We start from the raw sequence: 23,606 nt of genomic DNA, 5'->3' as shown, positions 1-23,606 counted from the left end.
AGAAGGAACTCAACTCTATGTCCATCTCCAAGGTGAGTGATTTGGTAGATTGAGAGGAGATTCAAACTTAGGTTTGGAACATAGAGAACCTCTTGAAACTCTCCATTTTCCATCTTCACACTTCCTTTTCCTTCAACTTCCATTTTTTTATCATTCCCCATGAAGATGTGTGGTACCCTTGAATGCTTCATTGAAGAAAAATCCTCCTTTGAAGAACCCATGTGATATGAGGCACTTGAGTCAAACGTCCATTCTTTTGAAGAGTTTGCATTTGCCATGAGTGCTTTCCCTTTGCCCTTGGAATCTGAAGATGATACTTTATCCTTGTAAGCATTAGGCAATGGAACATTATGCTTCTTTATGATGTTGGTCAATTCATCAATCTTTTTGAGATAACACTCATGCTCTTCATGACCAGTTTTCTTGCAATAAGCACACTTCTGCTTCTCCTTATTATTGTCCCCTTTCTTGTTGGAATTCAAGGACTTTCCTTGTTGATTGGATTGTGGTGTTGTCTTTTTTGCATCCTCAAATTTACTCTTCCATTTCTTTTTACCCTTTCCTTTGTTTGAAGATTGTCCAGCTGAATGTTGAGAACCCTCATTGGCCACCAATGATTTAGACTGAGGTGATTTGAGAATCCCCATTGATTTCAACTTCTTTTCTTCATCATCCAACAGTTTAGCATATTCATCAAAAGTGACTTTCTTGTAGGCAGACCCTAAGGTAGTCTTTGAGGTGTTAAAAGAAGATACAAATGTGGAATATTCGAATAGCAACTTGTTATGAATGAGATAGATTAGTCTGTCATCTTTGATAGAAATCCCACAATCACTAAGCTTTGTCCTTAATTCATTCACCTTGATGATAAAGTCCTATATTGAGTCATATGACTTAGGATCTAAGGATATAAGCTCATCTTCTATTTTGAACACATCCTCTTCAGACACTTTACCATAAAGGCTTTCGAGGGTATCCCAAGCTTCCTTGGATGTAGTACATTTCTTGATTTGATATATGATCTTATCATCTACCCCCAAACATATATCACCTAGGGCTTTCTTATCTATGGCTACCCAATTTGAAATATCACTTGCAAACACATTATCACCTACTAGTTTAGGAAGAGTACCATCTACATATTGTGAAACTTCATTATGCATTAAGTGATACAACATTTTGATTGACCACTAAGCATAGTTATGAGGAGTTAATTTAGGAAACTTAAAGTTGTCCATAATGTAGAAAATGAAAGAAAATTGCAAAAAAGAGAGAACACAACACCAAGAATACCCCCCCTTTTCACTAAATCAAGAAAACCCCCCAAAATAGATGCTTTGGGCACTTTGTGATTACAATGGACCACTTGCCAATTTTGGCTTTTGTGGACTTCTAATTTTTCTAGTTACAACCTCTTAATAGAGTACAAATCTGAAACTTTACAATGTGCTACAATTCTGAAGCATTACAAAGCAAAGAAAGGCCCTATTGCTGAAAGTGAAAATTTTGTCCACACAACCCTATAATCTAATGCTAGATCTAGAAAGTAGATTAAAAAATATGCAATTTCTAAACAATCCGTGCACCAAAACTAGAAAATAGCTGCACCACTAAAAATTTAGAAAATTCTACCTAATTTCAAAAAAAATTGCACATGATTTGGAGTTTGGATGTGCGAGTTATGGCCTCTTGAAGTCAGACTGCAAAAATGAAAATCAATCTAAAGAGGGGTTGCATCAGCAAATCACAGGGTTAAATTTGATGGTCATATGGCCATCATAGTAGGTCTATATTTGCCTAAAATGAAATCCAGATGGGTGTCAAATTTGTACTCAGGAAATGGATGACATCAGAAAAATTTTGGCCCATTTGATGACATGGTAGCTGACGTGTCTTGCCATAATGTATGGATATGTACGGATCGTACAGAAAAATCAGACATGGCTAGTGATGTGGTTGTCCACATGGTGGAGTGACTAGACTGCAGGTGGGCGTATTAAAGTACACCATGTGGCAATGGCAGAATGTGGACACAGACCATGTGTCACTGGTGGTATAGACCTGCACTATACTGAGGAATGTTGTGTGACCAAATGGAAACACACCACGTGTAGTCCACGTGGGCAGCTCCGAGCGTAAAGGTTGCAGACATGGTGCAATAATATTCGTGTGTGTGTCTGGTTTGAAACTCTGCATGGTTGGGGCGAATTGGGTCATAGGTCTATGGACAGAGCACTAGAGGTTGCCAAAATTTATTTTGCTGCTGCCGAAAAGCACATTGTGTTGCCGAGTTATGTGGAGCAATGATCACCAGATTAGGAAATTCATGTGCTGAAAAGTGGGAATATAATCCCACATCAAGAGTGTGGGATTAGTACGCTTTATTTTTAAGTGCCAACCCACAAGTTTCAAATAAAGAGGAGCCCTTCCCGAATCTTTGGCTTGCCGATAGGTTTGGATGTGTTAGATTTTAGCTGCTGGTTGACGGTTAGTAGTAGGGTCTGCTAGAATTGTAGGAGAGAGGGCTGCGAACCTCCCAAATTTTAAATTGAAGCCTCCATACTGTGAGCAGTCTATGTATGGCCACAGATAAAGAAGGTTGCAAATTTGATTAATAAGCCCTCAACATAAATAAACCCTATGATATATAAAAAATCCACTAATAATAACAGAGTCGAGCTAGGGTGTCACTAGCTGGTTCAGCCAAAAAATTTCTCTGCCTGGACGATTTAAATATTCAGAAACTAAAATTCAAAAATGTCAAATAATGCAGAGAATAAATAATTTATATCTAAAAAATAATAATCAGATCAATGAAAGGATCATACCCAATCTGCAAATTGGTGTCTTCAGGTACCGGTTTGCAAAAATTTTTTGACTCACGATCAACTTTCACCCAATATAGACAAATTTATAGTCTTCCTTCACCGAATCAACGCTCCGAATGCAATGGTGAGGTCAGATCTAGCTCTAGACGCTCCCAATTTCTGTGGATCCTCCAGATTCATGTCGAGGTGCTGAAGCATGAACGGTCTCGAATGGCTACATGATGAGAATCTCCCTTAGCTCTGATACCATGTAAGAATTTGGCTTAGGCCAAAATTCACCCAAGAACTAAAGAACTCAACACAAGCACACAGTAGACCAAAATAGACAGAGTATGATCAAAATGACAATATTCATTCAATAATTAGATTTTGAGTACACTAGGAGCACCTGAATATAAAGGCCTTAGGAGAGCTTCTAGAATGCATAGAGGTTAGCATCATGATATGTCATACAACTAGGCACATGTCCACCAGATATGGATTATCTTCCATTGAGCACGAGATTAAGTGCAATGATGTGAGGATAAGCCTACAATGGTGTAGCACGCAAATCAGTGGTGTAGACAACATGTGCTAAATAAGAAGTGCAAATAACTATGTTGTCATCATGACAACTCAGTGAATGATGCATACTCTTGTGTTGTAGACACCATGTGCATAATTAGAGTTGCATAACTCAATGAGAGTTCACAAACTCCTAAGTGTCTCACCTAAAATAATAATAAAATAATGCAAAATAATTAAATAATGCATTAACCTAAGTAAAACTTAAGTAAGTGTAATAAGTAAATACTTATTTACACCAACAGAGGCAATCTCCAACATTGCCTGATTGTGCTCTTTTTTCTTCATATCTTCTGCAGTGGGTACAACTGGGTCAACATGTTCTACTTCAATTGAGGTTTGTGCATGGTCACTTATTGATTCAAGGTTCAACTTCATCAACTTTTGTCATTTAGTGAAGTTATCTTTGTTGAGCTTGAGAACTTCTCTCTTGGACATCTTGATCTTCCTACTTCTAGTACCTTTAAACTAAATCAGTAGATGACTCTGATACCAATTGTTAGAATTGCTTTAGGATAATTGAGGGGAGGGGGTGAATCAATTATTCAAGGTCCAAATGTCTAATTAAAAGCTTTTATCAAGTAAAGTGAACCCATTAAACTGTTCATGCATCCAAGCTTAAACTTTTTTACATAGCAAGTTACTGTAAAATCAATATACAAACATAACACATTAAAGATCAACACATAACAGAGTGATTTACGTGAAAATCCAATTCGAAAAAAGCCACCAGTAACATGCTACTCAATTCTCACTCTTCTGAAGTGATGCCCTGTGAAAGACATGCCTTATTAAAGGCTACAACACATTGTTAAATGTGACCTAGTTAAAAGATTTAACTACCCTATTAGAAGTGGGTCTGGTTAGAGGACTTTAGAATATTCACTTGGAATGCCACACTATTAAAGGATTTACAAATGGTTGTTAAACCAACCTAAGTCCCTAGGATTTTACCCTAGCTGACACAATTGTTAGAGAGTAACAATAAGGGCTTTTGACCTAATACAAGTCACAACTTAACTTGCAGATTTCAGATCTCTATTCAGCTTTTCACAATTTTCCTGACTTTTAGTCTCTACAGCTTTGACAGCTTGTTCTCCTTGAGTCTCCATGCTCAGTATACTAGTGCAATCTCCTATATGGCCACTTATCGAAGCAGAGTCTCTATGCTCTGTTCTTCCTTCTTCTCGATGCCTTCTTCTTGACAGCCTTCAACAACTTCGACCCCAAAAACTCTAGCTTCTTGGCCTATACTCCTTAAATAGAAGTTTGGAATCTTCTTTCCTTCGATTTCAGTTTGAATGGATTAGGTAGGATTCAATGAATCTACCCCATATGTCGTTTCTTCTAGAAACATCATGGAGAATCCTCCTAAATTTGCTCAAAAATGATTTATCTAAAATTTTGTGCCTCCAGCTCATCATCCTTATCCTCCATCTAGTTCAGAAAATTCAAGGTAACAAACTTGTCATCTTAGATTTGGCGAATGGTTGTCTTTTCTCATAATGCAGCAACTTGAGATTATTGAAATTCTGGTGCTCGGCATATACTATGTTACTCAGCACCAACTATTTTTTACTAATGCTCAGCATCTACTTTGGATTCACTCGGCATCCACTAAGTCTTCTGATGCTCAGCACCTAAAGTTTGCTTGGCTCCTTTTGTATCACTCGACACACACTAGATTTTGCATTTGCTCGGCACTAATTGAAAATCTACTCGACATGAACTAGCTTGCTCAACACTCACTAATGAACTTAGTTAAGCTTTGAAAACAGCCTTGTTACAACTTGTTCTTCTAAAGTTTCTAAGTGTGGCCAACCTTTGTATCTTCAAGTATATTATCAATACATCATTTTACCATTATCTTAACTAATCTTTGCACTTCATTACAAAACCATAACTCAACTTTTCCATTAGGTTCTTTTGTTACATCTTGTTGATTAAATTCTCTTCATCAATCAACTAAGTGATAGTGCTTAGATCTTATAAGCAATTTTCATTTCAGCAAATGGCAGGTTTGACATCAGTGACAAAACAATGATTGAAAACATATTTTATCAACAATCTCCTTTTTTGCAAACAATCTTCTTCATTTTTCAACAATGATCTTTTCATTCAGATTTCTAACAAGGTTGTCATTATTATAGTGGAAAACTAGAAAATCTTTGAGAAAAAAATTAATTTAGATATAGAAAAATCTAAATTATATCACCATTTTTTCTAGGTATGATACATTTAGATAAATTTTAAACTATATTTTATTTTCTTTATAACTTATATAAATTTATTAAATTGATACCACTAGATAAAAGTGTATAAAATAATCATAAAGATTTCAATTTACATCCTATATGATATTGTTTTTAGAAAATAATTATTAAAAATGATCTCTTACTTATTACTATTTTTAATAAATTTCTTATTTAACCTAAATACAATGAGATTCTTTTAAAGAGATTCTTTTGAAGAAAATATAAAATTAGCAAATGGCTACTTGAAAAAGGAATTCTAGATACGAACTGTTGTGCTTTGCGCCCACCGCTGGAAAACATGTTTTTATTACAATGTCACACTTTGATTGTTGAGAAAATAGAACCAAATACGATTTTTTTTCTTGTTATAATTTGTTTTAATGATTCCATCTCCATTTCTGCCCCAGATTTGATGGGACATGGATATTCTCCTGCAAAATGCACCCGTGAATCGAAAATCAAAACACAATCCATTTTTCTGAAATTTTTCACTAACATGAAAACAGCAAAACATATAAAAAAATATCACAATATTTTCGGCTCTCTGGACTTTTATATCTTTTTGTAGAGAGGATAGACGACGCTAATTTCATCTACACAATCAAAAGAAGCAAACGGTAAAAATCTAACAAACAGTCCGTCAAATTAAACAACGTACAAGAGTCCTCTTTGCAGTACCTTAATAATGGCTGTTTTGGTAATCTGGCCGTCAACTGACGTGAGATTGGCATCTGAAAATCCAGTTGAAGGGATTCAAGGAGCTTTCGTCAGATCAATAAGCACGCCTGGTCCTTTCTTGCAGTAGATCCGTATGCGAGATATGGTTTCCTCTAAGCTGAAATCACACACATTGTAGAATTCTTTAGATGTTGCACTAGAAATGGATCACTTTGTTCATCCAATAATTAAAAAGGTGGAAAAAAGAAAAGTCCGCTTACTTGAAGAAATATTTTTCGCCCTGGTATGTTTAGGGGGCTACTTATTCCAGAAGAGGCAAATTCAATATCAAGACCAGTAAACACTGAATTTCCGTCAACAGACGGAGAATCTTTGTGCGTGACGTCAGATTGAACCTGTGAGATCTCTCCCGGAATGTCCGTCACTTGTTTCTGCAAGTCCTGCACATAGCTGATTGCGTCCCCTACTATTGACGCCTTATGCATCCGAGCACAAAAATCACTAACTTCAAATTATATCTCTCGATTGGATATTTCCAGTATTTTATGAAAACGAAATGCATCAAAACAAATCTGTAAAGCGAAAAAATTGTATTCTATCTTTTAGAATTTATAATCCTTCTCTGCCAAAATGAAGTACATCAAAATAAATCTGCAAATCTTTAGGATAAAATTGCATTTGAATCTTATACATCTGACATCATTTTCTGTGATCGTCGTACTTTGGAGGCAGATTTACAGTAGGAATGCGTGTGAAGGAAATGAACAGTTATTATTTTGTACTCCTACTTCATCTTCTAAAGAATATTTCAATCAAAGAGTTGCAGTTACAGTCTGTATAATTTATAAAGATTCAAAACTTCACTCTGAGGTTTATTTGTATACCTTTTCCAGGGTCAGCAAAGGTTCTCCTCTCATATGAGAAGACAAAATGAACAAGACGATTAAAATTTCAGTTTCAAAATTCAAAATTTTCTGGATATTGAAAACCTATTGCTTGTAATGAAATACCGTAGTGATTTTAGGAAGAAGAGAGCGAAGAGCATAAAGCCTCTCATTCAAGCGGCCGCGCCGTCTTCTCTCGGAGATCAAAGTCTTGCACTAGGAAGAACGAGCAGACTGTCCAGATTCAGCCGATCCTTTACCTTCCTCATTCAATTTGTCTGAGCAATCAGAGGAATATCCATATTTGACCATATCTGTGTTGCGTTTGCCTCCCTAAGGCCTCGAACTCAAGCCATTAAAGGCCTGCTGCCATTAGGCAAGCTTGGAGGAATATCAGCGGCGGGGTACTCAAGATCTGGCTTTACAGACAAATCGTGGAAAGTCGACAAGTGTCAGTGGGAAAGCAGGTCCAAGCGTCTTCTGCTACACAGTCGAGATCTGTGAAGAGAAGAGCATCATCTTCTTCCATGGATTCCATCATTCCATTGAAATCCAGAAATGAGTAGTTATTCATTTCTCCTGATCCGTGGGTCTCCATTGATGTGATTCTGAAAATGGAGTGAGACAGAGAATTCTCTTTCAGGTGTTTGAATAACTCACAAACAAAATATTTTTGCTACTTTGCCCACATTTTAATGAAGAGGTTTGACGTTTGAGCATAGAAAGTTCAAAAAAATTCTCATTGGCCGTGGAGGGATGAAGTATCCTTTCCCTCTGAGACAAATTTATATTTATTTAAATTTAGATAACGCTCGGTTCGACTTGTTTCTTGGCTACTTGAAACCAATTTAGGTATGAAAAAATAGGACTTTCTTATTAGGCTATATAAGCCAAGACCTCTCCATAAGAGACTCTTGTGTTGCAGGTTCTTGTTTACTTCAAATTTTGTATTTTAATATTATATTATTCGTTCTATTGAAATGAATTATTTCATCAAACTTTTATTACTTATATTCTACTTCTATTTATTAGTATCGGTGGGCTAAGTACAATAGAGGTGGACTATTGTTCTCTTGAGGTATATAGGAGTTTTGCAGATGGTGGATAGATATTTTATCCAGATTTTGTCATTTTTTTAAGTAAGGAAAGGTTTTGGATACATTTTTATTACCCAATGTGAAGAAGTGCGGAGAAGTTCAAAATATCTTTGCAAGTCTATCCCACTTTATGGGTTCTTTATTGTGTTTTTAATGACCTTTTCTAACCTCTATATTATAAGTGTCCAATTGCAATCTCATGTATGACCCTTTTGCGTAGAATTATTAGATGTATTAATAATGTGTTGTTTGTCACTTTAATTTGTAATAGTTGCCAACTTTGTTGATGTTTTGTTGATACTTTAACTCTTTTGAGATATGGTTGTGTAATGATCAACACCCTTATTATGTTCCTAAACTCAATAAATAAAATAGTGTATCGTCAAATACTTTCCAAACTTAGAGAACTATTAAGGAATAATGTTATTTAGCTCATTCGCCAGATATAAGATAGTAATTTAGGCTATCAATTACGTAATGTTGGAAAATAAATTGGACCCCCTTCTTGAAATAGTCACCTCACTGAAATAAGATCATCTTCTTGAGCTAGATTTAGTTTTTGTTTAATAAAAAGCTAATTTAGTTTTTGGCATTTATTATTTGTTGTTCATATTTTTGGTTCCAAAGTATGTTTTGGAATATTGGTCATTCAATTTGAAAATAAATATAAAATGTCCAAATATAGTTCTAGTTAATTCCTCTTTTAAAAATATGACCACTCATTCATGAGATTGTAGGAGTGATTTTTAGTCTAGTAATATAACTAACAAAGCATGTTCTTACTAAACGTGAGTGTTGCACACAATCTTTAATTTTTTAAATGAGCATATCTTTAGATCCTCTAAATTCTTCTAATAATATTTTGGTTGGTTTGCATTTTTATATTTTAGATGAGTGTAAAGTTCCTTACAACTAAATAGGCTTTCACAACAAATTCAACTTAATCAAGCATCATAATGATTATAACTAAATATGTTTAATCAAAATTACAAATGTGCTCATTATCCAATTTTCAACATTTTATACATATAGACACACTATAATATCATTAGCGAAACTTATTTCTACCAAACCTATGAACACACTCATATGAATTCAATTACCAATCCAATTATAATACTCGCCAACATTCATGGATTCAGTTACTAATCCAATTATAATACTCAACAACGTTCATGGAATCAAATAATAAGAAGAAAATGCACCATACTCATATGAATTCAATTACTAATCCAATTATAATCCCCACTCTCACCAACATTCATGGACTCCATAATAGAATGTAATCAAATAATAGATGGAAAATGCACATTGCAAATGTGGGAAATTTGTCACAAGAAAGCTAGCTTTTGAAGAATTTGACCCATTATAAGCAATAATCTATTAAAAAAATCACTGTTTTACACCACATTGATCACGTTGGAAATGTTTTGCTTGTTAGTAGGTGGAACAAGGTGATCACATTGAAATCTTTTTGGAGCACTTGAAATGTGATATCTTAGTGGCACGTGTATGTAGACTGTTTGGCCACGTTGGAAATAGTTGCCATTTATCCCAGAATTTGTTATTCGTATAATGTTTGCAATTTTATAACTCGCACAAACGTTCGCCAATTTTATATTGCGCTTGTTTTTAATAGGGTTTGTACAATTCTTAATTATTTTACATTTATAGGTTGCTATTTCTATTCATTCTTGGTAGCCGATAGGCGTTCCTCTTAAGTTCTGAAATTTGTTGTAATCGGGAGTTGTAAAACACTGGGAAATAACTGTCGGTGAGCAGTTTCACGATCATGGTTTCCGATCAGGTTCTTGCGCTGGTTCATAGTTTCGGTGAGAGGCAATTTTCTATTTTTATGGTACAGCTCCGTTCTGGCGGATTTTCAGATCTGTTGTTTGTGTGTTTGGGAGGAAATTGTAATGGTTCGTAAGAAGCCACCAAGGTTGGTTGCTAAATTCTGTGTTAGGGTTTTAATTTTAGGGCTTTTTTATTACTGTTAGGGTTTTGAGTATGGAGTATTGCTTTACAGTTTTTCTGGTTTGTGGCTGCTCACAAGTCCGCTTCAACGACATCCAAAGTGAAGAAGCCGCACAAGATATCATACCAGAACAGTTGCTCTTTGCTATGTTTTATTATTTTCAAAGTATATTTTTTCCCTGGTATTTTTGGTTTGAAATGATAGATCGCTTTCCATGTATAGGCGTTTGATGACCGTGTGAGGTTCAGGGTTCTAAGGAGTGTGCAGAGTTGAATATTCTGTAGTGCTCATAAAATAGATTTGTTATTTTCGGATCTCTGGAAACGTAAATACGAATTTATTATCGCAATTTAGGGTTAGACGCTGGGATTGTGAATTATGAAGACGTTAATCTGAGTGCATTGATTTTTCCCTTTTAGATCTTTAATGGCAAACAAAACCTCAGATCTGGAATTCAATGCGTAGTCACTAGTCACTAAGAAAGAAAAGGGAAAAGCCCCTTCCATGGGGTCTGACTCCTCTGACTCCCCGCTCGGAGGAGGCATAGATCATAGATCGATCCTGCAATTAAGCGACTGGGAGAGCTAGATTGCTTCCAGGGAATCGACCAGTCGACCTCGTTTACGGCTATTTATGGTTCCTTCGTTTTAGGAATCACTGTGCCTGCTGATGCAATTTCGGCGATCGCCTGTACAAACTGCCGAAGGTTAGAGGTCACCAAATTCGAAGTGATGGTAGAAATATCCAGCGCCTGTTTAGCTGCGGTGTGAATGTTGTATATGGCTAACAATAATATGGCCTCAGGGAATTTGTGTCCGTTGAGATTCATCATCCTATTGTGCCCTTTCATTACAATTTGAGGAATCAAATCCCGGTAATGGAAATTCAACGTTATCTTTAATCCCGGTAATGGAAATTCAACTTTATCTTTAATCCCGGTAATGGAAATTCAACTTTATCTTTAAATCCCGGTAATAGAAATTCAACTTTATCAAGTTTTTCCCTTCCCTTCTGTAATTTTTTCCCTTCCCTTCTGTAGGATTGCTTTTGTATTTTTATGTTTTTGGAGAGACACTCATGCACAGCTCAGTAGATACCTATCAATGGAGGAAATCTGTTTGTTTTCAGGTACAGGAGCGAGGAAGAATGAAGCTCAACCTATGCCTTAGATCTGTTCTTCATTGGGTTTAAATGGCGCTTCCCTTATTTCCCTTGCAACAAATTTTCTTCAATTTTTTTACAATACAAAAATATTCAGATCTAAGGCAATTTAAGTTACAGGAACTGTCAAGGTATTGTCAAGAGTTGGGTTGACAAATCATTGCTGGAATTGGAGGGAAGAACGGGTCGGGAGAATTTTGAGTTAAAGGACTTGTTGATATTCCTTCATGTTCTTTCCCTGGTAATTTTCGTTGGTCATTTTCTTTGCCTATTTTCATTTCCAGCCAGTTTTTTTTTTACTCTCTTCAATGGGACCATTTTCAGGACCATGGGACCATGTTCAGAAGGTACGGAATGGTGGAAAAGAAACATATCTTTTTTCTTAAACTAATAATATGCATATTTGTTACACAATTAATATTGAAGAGACCATTTTCAGAACCATGGGACCATGTTCAGAAGGTACGGAATGGTGGAAAAGAAACATATTTTTTTTCTTAAACTAATAATATGCATATTTGTTACACAATTAATATTCAAGATGCTCTTTGTATTTTGGAAATAGGTATGTTCTTCTCTTCGTTTTTTCACAGCACTTTCCAATAGTTATGGCTCAGAATTTGAATGTTGAGAGAGAAAAAATAGTATTGAAAGAGTAAGCAGTTTAAGGTGTAGGTTCAACCTACAAAATTCTGTATACTGCTTTTGGTTTTAGTTGTTCAATTTTTTGAGTGATTATGACATGATGAGTAGGAGATATTTCTACACCAAGTCAATTTGTGTTAATGCTATTAGGATTTAACTGTGCAGTTTTTGAATCAAACCCATTGACCCATGTTTTAATCATTATAAGCTGAATCTGAAAAATATTGCATCTGGTCAAATTAGATAGTTTGTAATATAAAATATTTATGGATAGTTTGGGGGAAGACTCTATGGGTGGCTGCCTAAATTCCATTGGTATTTATGATCAACTTAGGGGTAGTAAGCAACACAAAAAAGCAATCATAATTTTAGATCTAGTCAACTTAAAAATTCCTAAAATTCTATATATAATTTACTAATACTTGATCTATCAAAATTACTAGGATGTAATTTTTTATGCAATTTTTTTTGTTAAATACATCAACTAAAAATATCATTTAATGTGTCAGGTGGTAAAACATGTGGCTTCACAATTGTTGAAGGCTTGCACCTACACCAAAGGACAAGGAGTGTCAACATGGGTGATGTGTAAGACTTATGATTTGGAATGCAACTTGAATGGATCATTATGACATTTCAATTGTGATAAGTTGAATATGAATAATATTGCATCTGATCAAGTTAGATAGTTTGGAATATAAAATATTTGTGGACAATTTGGGGGATGACTCTGTGGGTGGTTGCCTAACCTCCATTGGTATTTATCATCAACTTAGGTGTAGTAAGCAACTCAAATAAACAATTCTAATTTTAGATCTCATCAACTTAAAATTCTTAAAATTTCTATATATAATTTAATAATACTTGATCTATCAAAGTTACTAGGATGTAAATATTTGTGCAATTTTTTTAAAAAAAATACATCAACTAAAAATATCCTTGAACTAATACATGTGGCTTCACAATTGGTGAAGGCTTGCACCTACACCAAAGGAGAGGGAGTGTCAACATGGATGATGGGTAAGACTTATGATTTGGAATGCAAATTGAATGGACCATTTATAATGAGTGGGTGGGCCCATTCATTTCTAGTCTTGAATTGATATTGGAGTAGTCTTGCATTGCAAAATGTGTTAGTTCTTAAGCTTTTGAAAGAAATGGTCTTTGATATATGATCAACAAAATAGGCATAGTTAACATCTGAGATCACATTTCTTTAGGTGATACATTGCTATTTTTAATATACATACCTACCTATGGTTGTTGCCACAAAATTATACTTTTTTCTCCATTTTGGCATAGATAGTGAGGATGTAGACCAAAGTTTCCTATCCTATAATCATGGAATAACTCTTTTAGCTTTCATGGCAATAATTGGACTATTATTTAAATGCACCTTCTAATAAAGTTAATGCAATTTGTTAGATTCTATTGAGCTCCATATGTCCATATTAAATGTGGGCAACAAAGTGGTTCAAAGAAAAAATGCATTTATGATAAAACAACATCTCTTTCTAAATTGTTCAAAGTTTCACTTGTAAACAAAGATTGTATGATAGGCTGGAATCTAGAGGTTATTTGTATGGACTTAAAGGCTATTTGAAAAAAAATAGTGATTAGGGTTTTATGTAATTATCAACCTCTTTTAATAAAACAATTGATATTTAGATTTTCACTTTTTAAACCTATGGGCTTATATTTTGTAAGTTTATATGATCAAATTTAGTATTCACTATCTCATTTTGGTACTAAAATTGTGTTATATCAATTTTATGTTTTATATTTCAAATGTTTTTGTCATGCTAAGACAACAAGATGTATTACACATTACTTGTGTACTCATTTTCATAATTGTATAGATTTTTACTTTCAACTTACTTTCTTATCTTTATCTGAATGAAAGAAATATGTTACCTATAATTTATCTTTCAATATGTCCAAGCATATGAAGTTACTTTTACACCCACTTTTTATATACTACACCTTGAATTATTCCCATTCCTTAATTCATGAAAATTATTGTGGACTAATGAATTATAAAAATCTATACCTCCTACAAGTTCATAATAAATAGAGAAGATTAAATGCTAAGTTTTTAAAAGAGCTACAAAAATAGATTGTACTATGTACAAGATTTCTTTCTAAAATTATAAATGTTTGTAGACCTATACTTTTATAAAATAACTTTTATTATTAGTTATTCTTTGAAATAAAATACCTATCAGCATATATCCCTTGCACCTTGTTTGGGTGCAAGTGCTAGTGGTAAATGTTTTAAGGACAAATGGTTATTGCGATAAAATTATATTATTGAAATGGTATGTGTCATATACAAATGATGATATATCCTAAGTACAAAGAAGAACATAATAGAATTGTATAATTACAATGGTTTTCCTCATGTCTATATGGATCATTTTAGTGTATCTTTTGTTTCTATTTATTAGATGAAGTGTTATTATTTTAATTTATATGGTCAAAACTATAATAATATTATTAGAATTTAGGGGAAGCATCAAATTTTATTATGTGTTTAATTATAGTCTTTTTTGAAAGGTAAAGTCTATTTATCTTGTTATCTCATTTGCAAAACTTTTAGAAAAATGATGTGGTCTTATGAACCCTTCATTATAAAGTTCCTTAATGGTTGGTAAGCCACAATAACTATTAGAGGTTTTGCAAATGGGCAAGCAAGTTAAGTACACATAACCTTGGGAGAGATGAGTTGGAGTTGTGCTAGTATGAGTGATCACTTGAGAAGTTAGACGCCTCACCATTGGAAGCAATCAATAATATTTGTTCCATTCAATCTCATGCGAGATGAGTTCTTTAGACCCATTCATAAAACATGACTCAATGAGTTTGGCTTGAAAATTAAACAAATAATTCTCAATAAAAATATCAAAATTTGACTTGTGGAAAATATCTCCACTTATTGATGTCAAAAATATCGCCAAAATTTAATTATGTTTCCCTCTATTTCTTAATATTTTATTTCTATTTTTTTTTCTCTACTTATAGTACAAATTATTAGTTAATATATCATGCATATTTGAGATGAGTCTTTAAATGAAAAAAAATGATATCAATGGGAAAACTATCTCAAATAATTCCTAAAAAGTAGAACTATTAATTGGAAAATATCTTAAATGAGATTGAAGAATATTTTGTAAAATCTTGTAAAATCTCTTTTATGAGATTGAAGCATATTTTGTGAAATATTGAGAGTATATTTGAGATATAATATTTTAATGTAGGAGTGTTCCAACAACACTATTAATTATGTTGCAAATTTGTTTGATATATAGCTAAAGATATTATTTGACTAATGTATAGAATTTTAATATTATCAACATAAAGAGGACATGAGCCAACTATTCTTATAGTTAATTTTGAAATTAACAATATTTAAATCATATATTTGATTTCTTCAAAAGTAAAAATTAACATAATTTAAAATTAAAAACTAGAGTTGATATTTGTAATCATATAAATAGTTTAAATATTTTGGTAGGTCAAATAATTTTTTTATAGATAATATTTTTTGGATAGGTAAATATTTTGTTTAGATTAAAGAACCATCTCAATTGGGCATAAAATATAAGAGACATATATGTATCCTTATTGTAACCCTTATATAACATATTCTTTATTTCTAAATTTATACCTTTGCCCTTGATAATTCCTTGTGAATATAAGTTGAACTACATAAAATAAAATAAAATTTATCTTCTAAATATATAATCACTTTTTTAGGTATGATTTTTTTGGATCAATGTTAAACGATATATAATTTTTTTTTGTAACTCTTATAAAGTTATTCAACTTATATTAAGAAGATAAAAACATATTTTGATTTAGTGAAATGGTTTTTTTTATTTTTAAATAAAAGTGGGCTAGCCTATATATATAATTAAAACCTTGATTCAAAGCCTCAATCGAGAAAGAATCAAAGAAGAAAACCCAATATCATGGTCATTACATATATAGAGTTAGAGGAAATCCATCTATTACAATCTTGGCTGATAGAAAAACAACATGAGCATCTCAAAAAATAAGTACACTACCACTCAAAACTATAGTCTCAGACCTATACAATATAGAAGACCAAATGTGCCTTCAAATAATCGAATGTAATCTTGCAACACATAAATACTCCAGCCAACAACAACCTTTGTGACATAAATATAACTTGTACCTTTGATGTCAGCCCTCTCGCTTGCAAGAATTTTTCTTTGTTTCAATCAAATTTTGCAGTTCCTCATCAATATTAATGATGCTAGTGAGATGATTCACTTCTTGGTGAAAGCCATCACAACCCTAATTAGCTAAGTAATTAGCTAGATCATTTCCTTCTTGAAGGGCATGTGAGACAAGGAAATCATCGAAAGAGTCTAAGAGGTGCCAAATTTGTTGTAAAATGTAGGTCAATTTCCAATTATGCGAATCTCTTTTAATACAAGCATTGATTATAACCATGGAGTCCACTTTGAACTAGATGTTGTGAAAACCACCTTGTTTTGGCAAGACTAGCTCGATAAACAAGGCATGTGCTTCTTCTATATTATTTGAACCCAAAGGCATGGTAGTAGATTTGAAAACAAGCAATTCACCTTAGTGATCTTAGATACATACTCTAACTCTTGGTTTTCCTGAATTGCCTCAGGATGAACCATCAAAATTCAATTTTACATGCCTGGGGTCAAGGGAGACCCAATGGACTCTATCTTTGTCTTGAGAAGGGGAAACTCTTGTTTTTTGGCACCAACTAATAGGCACATGAATGCCTTTCCACTGATGAACCAAGAAGACACGACTAGGTTGCATTTGAGTTTTGAGTGATTAGCATTGACCACTTCTAAGATGGATTTAGTGAAATAGTTATGAAGTATTTTTTATGTTTTGAAATTATTAATATATATTTTTTAAAAATCTATATAAAAAGATCTTAGAGTTGTCACTTTCATAATATTTATTTTAGACTTGATTAATTAATTAAATTGAATACATTTAAAAAGAGAATCTCTTACCATCTTTTATACAAGTTTTTAAAGTAGATGTGAAATTGAGAAAATCAAATTAAAATTATTTGAATAGAAATAAATGGTTATCATTACCATAGATGTGCATCAGCTACGAAACATTTCATTCTCTTAAAAGAATTTGTATGTGTGGAGAGTAATCATTTCAATATATATTCTATATGTTTGATTTTAATAACATTTTCAAATACATCTTAAATTTTAAAATATAACATATTGTCATGATTATTAGATGACTTTATTTCTAAGTGTGATTTATATAGAGTTATTCATTCATTGGTTAGTGAATTAAACTAACATTTTAATGGTTACTATTAATATATCTATCCTAACTTTTTACTATAAGACATGTACAACAATTATTATTTTTAATTTTTTTTATATTAAATTTAAAACATAAACAAAATACATACATAGAAATGAGACCTCTTTTAAAGAGATCCTTATGCTAAACTAGACACTCTATCAAATGGTGGTTCAAATAGGACTCTAGAAAAGAATTTGTGTTGTTTGTATTTATTAATGTTTAAAAAGGTTATAGGAACATATAATTTTACATTGTTAGTCCTGCCTATATAGGCGGAGACTTATGTTTTCGTCTCATTTTGTACTATTAGTTTGCCTCTATTGTAAATTACATTTATGATGTTTTACATTTCTCATATTTTCATATTTTATTTTTTAAAGGCTATTCCTCTTTTCTCATTGGTTCCTCCTATTTTTGCTAGTGATTTTTTAATTTCTTTTTTTTCAAAAATTCAAAAGATTTCTCTCTACTATTGATTTGCATCCATTTTAGAAATGTTAATTACATTTGTAATGTTTCACAATTATTTTATTTTTACTTTTATTTTTTAAGATCTATTTCTTTTTCTTAATTGGTTCCTCATTTTTTTGTTAGTATTTTTTTATATTTCTTTTTAAAAATTCAAAATGTTTCTTATGCCACCAATAAAAAATAAGAAAATGAAATATTTTTACATTTCTTTAAAAGATTTCAAAATAAATATTTCTACAATTCTAGAAAAGAAGTCTAATACATATTTTAGTTTTTTTACATTAATATAACTCCATAAACCTAGAAACACTAGTACATTATGTGTATCTAAAGTCAATAAAATAAAATAAATTCTCATATACTTTAATTTTTTTTACATTATATGGCTGCCCTAAAAAGAACATTGATAAACCAAGTTATATGACTATTATATATCTATATTAAATTATTGGTAAAACTTGTATACACTACATATTTTGTTAAAGTTATACCACAATTTCTCAAAGTTATAAAGCACATTTCATTTTTCTCTTTTTACATTAGGCGGGACTCAAGTTGTATCACAACTCTTGTTACAATTGTTTTTTTTTATGAAATAAGGCTAGGGAGAGGATAATCACTCCCAAATTTTTACACTAATGTACTTGACAAGTCCCTACTTATAACTAAGGTTTCAAGGTCATATCATCACATAGGATGCTTCATTTTGTAAAGGTGTCTAAAATACCCTGCCAAAAATGTGAGATCCATTGTTTTTCAATTAATATACCATCATATGATTGGTTGCCTTTTAGTACTACGAACACATTTCTTTCAATTATGACTAATCATCATAACAATATCAAATTAAAATCACAATTACTAATGTAATATTATTAATAAACATTAAATCAACAAACATAAAAATAAATTAACAGGTTTACACATCAAATCAATAACTTTTGAAATATGTTCAAATGTTAAATTTTTCTCTGCCAGTACAAATTGTTTTCCCCTTTTGATAACTAAATCAAAGAGAATCCTTCAGTTCTTCAACAGCCTGTGTTTAATGCTGCTTCAAAACCGTAGTTTGCTGCAGCTTCCAAAATAATTCGTTTCAGTGCTTCGCTTTCCATTTCTGCCCCAGATTTCTTCATCTACACCGGAAAAAAAATCCAAGCGGTGAGAAACTCACAAATAACCCGTCAAATTAAACAACATACTAGAGATCTCAGAAATTAACCTTAATAATGGCTGTTTTGATAATCTGGCCGTCAAATGACGTGAGATTGGCATTCTGAAAATTCATATGAAGGGATTCAAGAGCCTTAGTCAGGTCAATAAGCACGCCTGGCCCTTTCTTGCAGTAGATCCGGATGTGAAATATGTTTTCTTCCACCTTGGCAACATCCAGCTGGAATCATAGATATCGTGGACGGAATTCTTTAGATAATGCACTGGAAATGGATCATTTTGTTCATCGAGTAACACAAATATGAAAAACGAGAAAGAGAGAGGGAAAATTGAAAATTACGCTTACTTGGAGAATTATTTTTCGCCCTGGTTTGTTTAGGGGGCTACTAGTGCTACTCATTCCAAAAGAGGCAAATTCAAGATCAAAATCAGTAAGCACTGAATTTCCGTCAACAGACAGAGAATCTTTCTGCATGACGTCGGATTCAAGCTGTGAGATCTCTGCCTGAATGTCAGTCACTTGTTTCTGCAAGTCCTGCACATAGCTGATTGCGTCCCCTACTATTGACGTCTTATCCATCTAAGCACAAAAATCACAAACTTTAAATTAGATCTCTCGATTCTATATTTCAGGTATTTTCGTGACGAAATGCATCAAAATAAATTTCTACAGCAAAAAAATTGTATTCTCACTTTTAAAATTTAAAATCGTTCTCTCAAAAAATGAAGTACATCAAACTAAATCTGTAACCTTTAGGACAATAGTATATTGAAATCCTTTACATTTGACATCATTCTCTATGATCTATCTTCTGGCCGTAATTAAGAGAGGTTTACAGTAGGAGGTACTTATTTACCTGTTTTGGAAAAATGTGTGTAGAGGTAATAAACAGTTAAAATATATATTAGTTTATCTTCTAAAGAATATTTAAATCAAAGAGTTGCAGTTACAGTCTATCTAACGAGATGATATAGTTTCTGCCTGAATCATTTATAAAGACTCAAAATTTCAATCTGAGGTTTGTTTATATACCTTTACCAAGTTTAACAAATCCTCTCATATGAGACACCAAAATGAACAAGATAATTAAAATATTATTCAGCAAAAGTAGACACAATCGTCCAAAACCGTTTAAAAATTCAAAACTTACTGAACTCTGAAAACCTATAGCCTGAAATGAAATACCTTGGTGATTTTAGGAACAAGAGAGCGAAGAGCATAAAGCTTCTCATTCAGGCGGCCGCGCCGTCTTCTCTCGGAGATCAATGTCCTGCACTCGGAAGAACGAACAGACTGGCTCGATTGAGCCGATCCTTTATCTTTCTCGTTCAAAATTTCTGTGTCATCAGAGGAATATCCATATCTGACCACATCTCCACTACTTTTGCCTCCCTGAGAACTCGAACCGAAGCCATTGTAGACCTGCTGCAGTTGAGCAAGCTCGGGACTATCAATGGCGGAGTCCTCAAGATTTGGCTTTGCAGGTAAATCTTGGGAAGTCCACGAGCCGTCGGTGGGAAAGCAGGTCCAATCGTCAAGATCTGTGAAGAGAAGTCCATCATATTCTTCCATTGATTCCACCGTTCCATTGAAATCCAGAAATGAATCGTTATTCATTTCTCCTGATCCGTGGGTCTCCATTGATGTGATTCTGAAAATGGACCGAGACCTAGGGTTTCCTTTCAGATGTGAATGTGAATGCAACTCACCAACAAAATATTTTGACTCTTTGCCCACGCGCTTGCCCGCTTTTATACTCAGATTTGAACATAGAAAATTCAAGGAATTTGTCTCATCTGTAACAGATCAATATTTTTTTATTAAAGTTAGGCAATGCTCGCTTCAACTTGCATTAGTTTACTTCTGTTATTCAACTTCGGTTCTCTGCGACTTGAAAACAATGTTGGTTTGAAAAAGTAAGATTTAGTTTATTTTTTGGGTTATAATTGTTGTTAACATGGAGTCAATCCCTCCAAAGCAGATCTAAATATGAACACTAAATAGATACAGCTAAGATGCGTGCCTCTATACATTAAAAAAATGTTATTTAAATCATTAGATTTAATATCAATATTCTCTTATATAATGTTTCATCCTATTATATTATGTAATATTGATTTATTTTTCACCTACAAAGCTCTATATCACATAATGAATAAATTGTGATGAGGAAAGAACCACAATTTTATTTTGATTGTTGAGAAAGCTTAGAATATATACTTTCATTTCATTTTTCATTTTGTTTCTTTGCTCATGATTACAACATAACATTTTTGGTATTGTTATCACTATAAAATTCTTATTGATATACTAAATGACACTACTACATTTCGTTCTAATTTTCAACATTAATTTTTGACAGAGGGACAAATTTCATTAACCGTTGGAATTCAAGAAATAATGAGCTATATTAAAAAAAACAAGACAAACATCAAATCATTGTTACCCTAGACCATGTACAAAAGGTAGGATTCTCATTTGGGTAAGGACATGTATTTCTTTTGCGAACCCACCATTAACACTACCTGGGTAAGGACATGTATTGCTTCTACAAACCCACTAGTGACACTACCTAGGTAGCAACATGTATTGCTTCAAGTTTATGTGATTTGAAAATGAAATTTCTTGAAATGTGATTTATTTTGATTCAGAAATGAAGATTTTTTAAAGCCTAATTTATGTGATTTGAAAATGAAATGTCTTAGCTTGAAACCAGAATTTATTTGAAAATGAAAATGCTTGGAATAGGGAAAAAAGGTGCAAAACAACCATTAATTAAGCCCTAAGAACACTATAACTCTTGCCATTTTTGAGTAGAAAAATGTTTGGTACAAATATTTTTGGGATGACTTCCTTCAACACTAAGTTGCAACACAAACACAACCACCTAATCCAACTTTACAACATGCTCATTCCTATGGCATTCATATATTCATTTAGCATATCTGTGCACTCAACTTGATTATGGTTTTCCTCAATTCTGGTTTGTGGGGTTTTGATTTATAAAGCTAGGTGAGATTTGATGAAGAATAGTTGACATTTTTCTAGGGTGGATAAGATTATAAATAGTAATAATTGACTAGGCATTGAAAAATGTAGTTCTTAGATGTAAAGAAATTTTATGTGGTGTTCTGATTGTAGGCCTTTCACTCTCTCCTCATTACATACAACAAGTAATCCGAATAATCCTTTATTGATCTTAGCTATAGCCCCACAATCTCCTTTATGGTTCCCTTTGACTTAATCTTGCATTCACTTACTTTCTACCATTATTGACAACACACATATTCACACACATACACATTCTCTCTCTTAAGCTTTTAAGATACATCATAGGAGAATCTTTTAATAACCCCCCTCCCGACCCCTAATAAAACCAAAACTCCCCCTCTCCCTCCTATAATGATAATGATATATAAACATTTTCTTTAGACACCAAGAAATCATATCTATGGTGATTTTTTTCTTACACATGTACACACCAAGATGAGGAAATCCATTTCAAATTGGCAATAGGCTTCATTCATATTCATCTTTGATATGTGCCTCTCTACACATCCCATCCCCTCCCATTTTCCTACCTCTCCTAATACCCATATAAGAAGTCAAAACAATATCTCCCTACAACCCACATATTAGATTTTGCAAAAGGCTAAGTGGGCATCTAGAAAATTGGGCAAGTTTTCCCTAACCTAGATATAGTGGAGGATAGTTGAAACTATCCATTTGTTTTCTTTATGTGTTTCTATAAGAAGATTGGGAGAATAATTCAATAATGGGGGATCTTCACTTTGGTTATAGTCATGATAAGGTTGATATACATCTACCTCCTGGATTTAGGTTCCATTCCATTGATGAAGAGCTCGTAACACATTATCTCATTAGAAAGTTGTCATAGGGGAAATGTGCAAGACTCAAAGAAACTAGTTAGTAGCACCAATTTACTCAAAATGATAAACTAATCAAATCATTCAACACTAGAAATAAGAAAATAAGAAGCATAATCAATCAGAAACTAGCAAAAAATCAAACATGCAAACTAAAAGATTGCTTCAATCTTTTGTCACTTCTCTTTGATCGTATGAAGTGTGCACTCAGTTGTGATTTTGGCAACACTTAGATGCTAAGCTCTAAGAAAAATGATAAAAATAAATGATAGAAAGATGATAGAAAACTTAAAAAGCTTCTATGTGAAATTCAGTCATGAAATTAAGAGATAGCACAATTGTTTATATAGATTTTTAGAAATCCATAAATGATTGAGATTGATTTAGGACAATCATGATCAACAGACAAGGATGAAAGAGATTGAAGGAATAATTGAAAAGTTTTCAATTTTAAACCAAAAAAGATAGAGGATACAATTTGAGATATTCTCAATATTTGGAGAGATAGAGTTTCCAAAATTTGAAAATGTATTCTAATTTTGGGTTCTCAAAAAAAAAAAAAAAAAAAATTATTCAGTTTATTAAGATTTTCTAATTTTATAATTATACAATTCCTCTTAAAATTGATTATTCAT

At 32.8% G+C, this 23,606-nt stretch overlaps 1 protein-coding gene and 2 long non-coding RNA genes across 4 annotated transcripts; 1 reads left to right on the top strand and 2 right to left on the bottom strand.

Moving 5' to 3' along the window:
* Positions 1-5,937: 5,937 nt before the first annotated feature.
* Positions 5,938-7,877, bottom strand: LOC149533600 (uncharacterized). The gene is made up of 3 exons (XR_016357975.1): positions 6,586-7,877; positions 6,326-6,482; positions 5,938-6,078 (listed from the first exon to the last, which is right to left on the bottom strand). It is a non-coding gene; the product is annotated as an uncharacterized LOC149533600 (long non-coding RNA).
* A 2,038-nt stretch (positions 7,878-9,915) lies between these two features.
* On the top strand, positions 9,916-12,967 carry LOC149533599 (uncharacterized). Of its 2 annotated transcripts, none has more exons than XR_016357740.1 (2): positions 9,916-11,686; positions 12,600-12,967. It is a non-coding gene; the product is annotated as an uncharacterized LOC149533599 (long non-coding RNA). The 2 variants fall into 2 exon arrangements; XR_016357739.1 differs by lacking the exon at positions 12,600-12,967 and adding an exon at positions 11,770-12,007.
* A 5,833-nt stretch (positions 12,968-18,800) lies between these two features.
* Positions 18,801-20,837, bottom strand: LOC149533598 (transcription factor bHLH35-like). Its single transcript, XM_089804737.1, has 4 exons — positions 20,270-20,837; positions 19,430-19,663; positions 19,133-19,303; positions 18,801-19,046 (listed from the first exon to the last, which is right to left on the bottom strand). Exons 1-4 carry the CDS (start codon positions 20,723-20,725, stop codon positions 18,942-18,944), a joined length of 966 nt encoding a protein of 321 aa, XP_089660863.1. The 5' UTR covers positions 20,726-20,837; the 3' UTR covers positions 18,801-18,941.
* Positions 20,838-23,606: the final 2,769 nt, after the last annotated feature.

This window comes from Cupressus sempervirens, chromosome 10 (genome assembly GCF_028749045.1).
Source record: "Cupressus sempervirens isolate cs-2001-9-10 chromosome 10, ASM2874904v1, whole genome shotgun sequence".
In the NCBI taxonomy this organism is placed as follows: domain Eukaryota; kingdom Viridiplantae; phylum Streptophyta; class Pinopsida; order Cupressales; family Cupressaceae; genus Cupressus; species Cupressus sempervirens.
The sequence above is the reverse complement of the archived record's forward strand: the minus strand, read 5'-3'. Positions and strand labels throughout refer to the sequence as shown.

Bases quoted from the DNA above. Each gene is read 5' to 3' on its own strand.
- LOC149533598 (XM_089804737.1), bottom strand. From the start codon at position 20,725: ATGGAGACCCACGGATCAGGAGAAATGAATAACGATTCATTTCTGGAT. The intron at 19,664-20,269 runs GTATTTCATTTC...TTTTGTGCTTAG, and splicing joins TTGTTCCTAAAATCACCAAG to ATGGATAAGACGTCAATAGT. The intron at 19,047-19,132 runs GTTAATTTCTGA...TTTCCGGTGTAG, and splicing joins TCAAAACAGCCATTATTAAG to ATGAAGAAATCTGGGGCAGA.